The 1,465-nt window shown below is 65.4% G+C and overlaps 1 protein-coding gene across 1 annotated transcript; it reads right to left on the reverse strand.

The window, feature by feature from the left end:
* Positions 1–1,102, reverse strand: LOC148106660 (melanoma-associated antigen 10-like). The gene is made up of 2 exons (XM_087860605.1): positions 1,023–1,102; positions 1–834 (listed from the first exon to the last, which is right to left on the reverse strand). The coding sequence occupies exons 1-2, from the start codon at positions 1,100–1,102 to the stop codon at positions 129–131; spliced, it is 786 nt and encodes a 261-aa protein (XP_087716731.1). The 3' UTR covers positions 1–128.
* Between the last annotated feature and the right edge of the window lie 363 nt (positions 1,103–1,465).

Consider the following 1,465-nt stretch of genomic DNA (forward strand, 5'->3'; position numbering starts at 1 on the left):
ACACACACACACACACACACACAGTAACAGGAAAGAACCAGCAAGCAGCCTCACTTCCCGCCCAGCATCCCGCAGGAGAATCTGTTGGCCCCACCAAAGCCTGGAAAGGGCCTGGCCACCCCTGGGGCTCAGGCCCCCTCTTCCTCATCGCTCACAGACTCTTCACACAGGGCCAGGGACGAAGGCTGCTGCCCGCGACTGACCCGCAGCAAATACTCCAGCACTTGGAACTTGCTGGTTTCAGCATAGGCCCTGGGACCCCACAGGAACTCGTAGCGGGCAGGGTCGCTGCCGGGCACCTGCCGGTACTCCACGTACCCTTCCTGCACCCAGACATTGGTGAGGAGCTCCCTGGGCTCCCCGTAGATGACGTGCTCCCTGCTGGCGTACACCCCCATGACCCCCAGCACTTCCCACACCTTCTCCTCCGGGGCACAGTCGCCCTCCAGGACGATCACCCCCAAGAGCACCACCAGGAGGCCGGTCTTGGGCATGCCCTGCTCACCGCTCGGCAGCCCACCGCAGGTGAGGCCCAGGACGGTGACCAGGACGTAGGAGTGGTCGCTGGGGTCCACCTCCTTCACATCCACGCCAAAGACCAGCCGCATGCACTCAGACGCTTGGCCGAAGATCACGGGGAAGGCGTCCTGGTAGTCGTTGCCGACCACCTCCAGCATCTCTGCCTGGCTGGTGCGCTGCTGGGTGAGATACTTGAGCACCAGGAACGCCACCAGGTCAGCAGCCTTCCCCTGGAGTGTGTCCTGGAGCAGGGGCTGGGCTTCCTCGGGCTCCTCCCAGCCGCTCGACCCCTCCTCATCTGGGCTGCTGCAGTGGCTGCCAGGCCAGTGGGGGAGGGGCAGGCACTCTGAGGGCTCTGGGGAGCACTCGGGCCCCCAGCAGCAGACCCCTCCTCCGGAGGGCCCAGAAACAGGGCAGAGCAGGAGATGCGAGAGGGGCTGGACTGGGAGGAGGCAGAGGCTGAGGAGGAGGGACATGGGCCCCCCTCCTCCCCAGCCCCGGACAGCTGTGCCTCCACCAGGCTCTGGGCCGGGACTGGGTCTTCCTCCAGCTGCCAGAGCTCACTCCTCCGACCCAGGGACATGGCGCCTGTCGGGCTGAACCTGAAGACAGAGGTGGGATGGCTCCTCAGAGTCCAGCCGGCCTGCAGAGGCCTGAGGTCCCAGAGCTGACAGTGGGCTGCTTCCTGCTTAGGAGAGGATGGGAAGGGCAAGCCCCTGGGTCCTCACCTTGACCTGTGGCACTCCCCTGCGCCTCCCCTGCTCTGTGACCTTAGGGACTCCTGCCTCAGGCAGAGACCTCGACTCTGAGTTCTTGAAGCCCCTGGAGGAGAAAGGGAGGGGCACCTCAGGGTGCAGACAGGAGGGCTGGGTCGGACTCTGTGAGGTCCCCACCAGTCCAGGCTGGGTGGTCCCCTCCTTGGCCTCTCAAGAGGCGGCTATTTCCC

The sequence above is a fragment of the Ursus americanus genome, unplaced genomic scaffold (genome assembly GCF_024610735.1).
Source record: "Ursus americanus isolate L20-20 unplaced genomic scaffold, mUrsAme1.1.p SCAF_168, whole genome shotgun sequence".
Lineage (NCBI taxonomy): Eukaryota > Metazoa > Chordata > Mammalia > Carnivora > Ursidae > Ursus > Ursus americanus.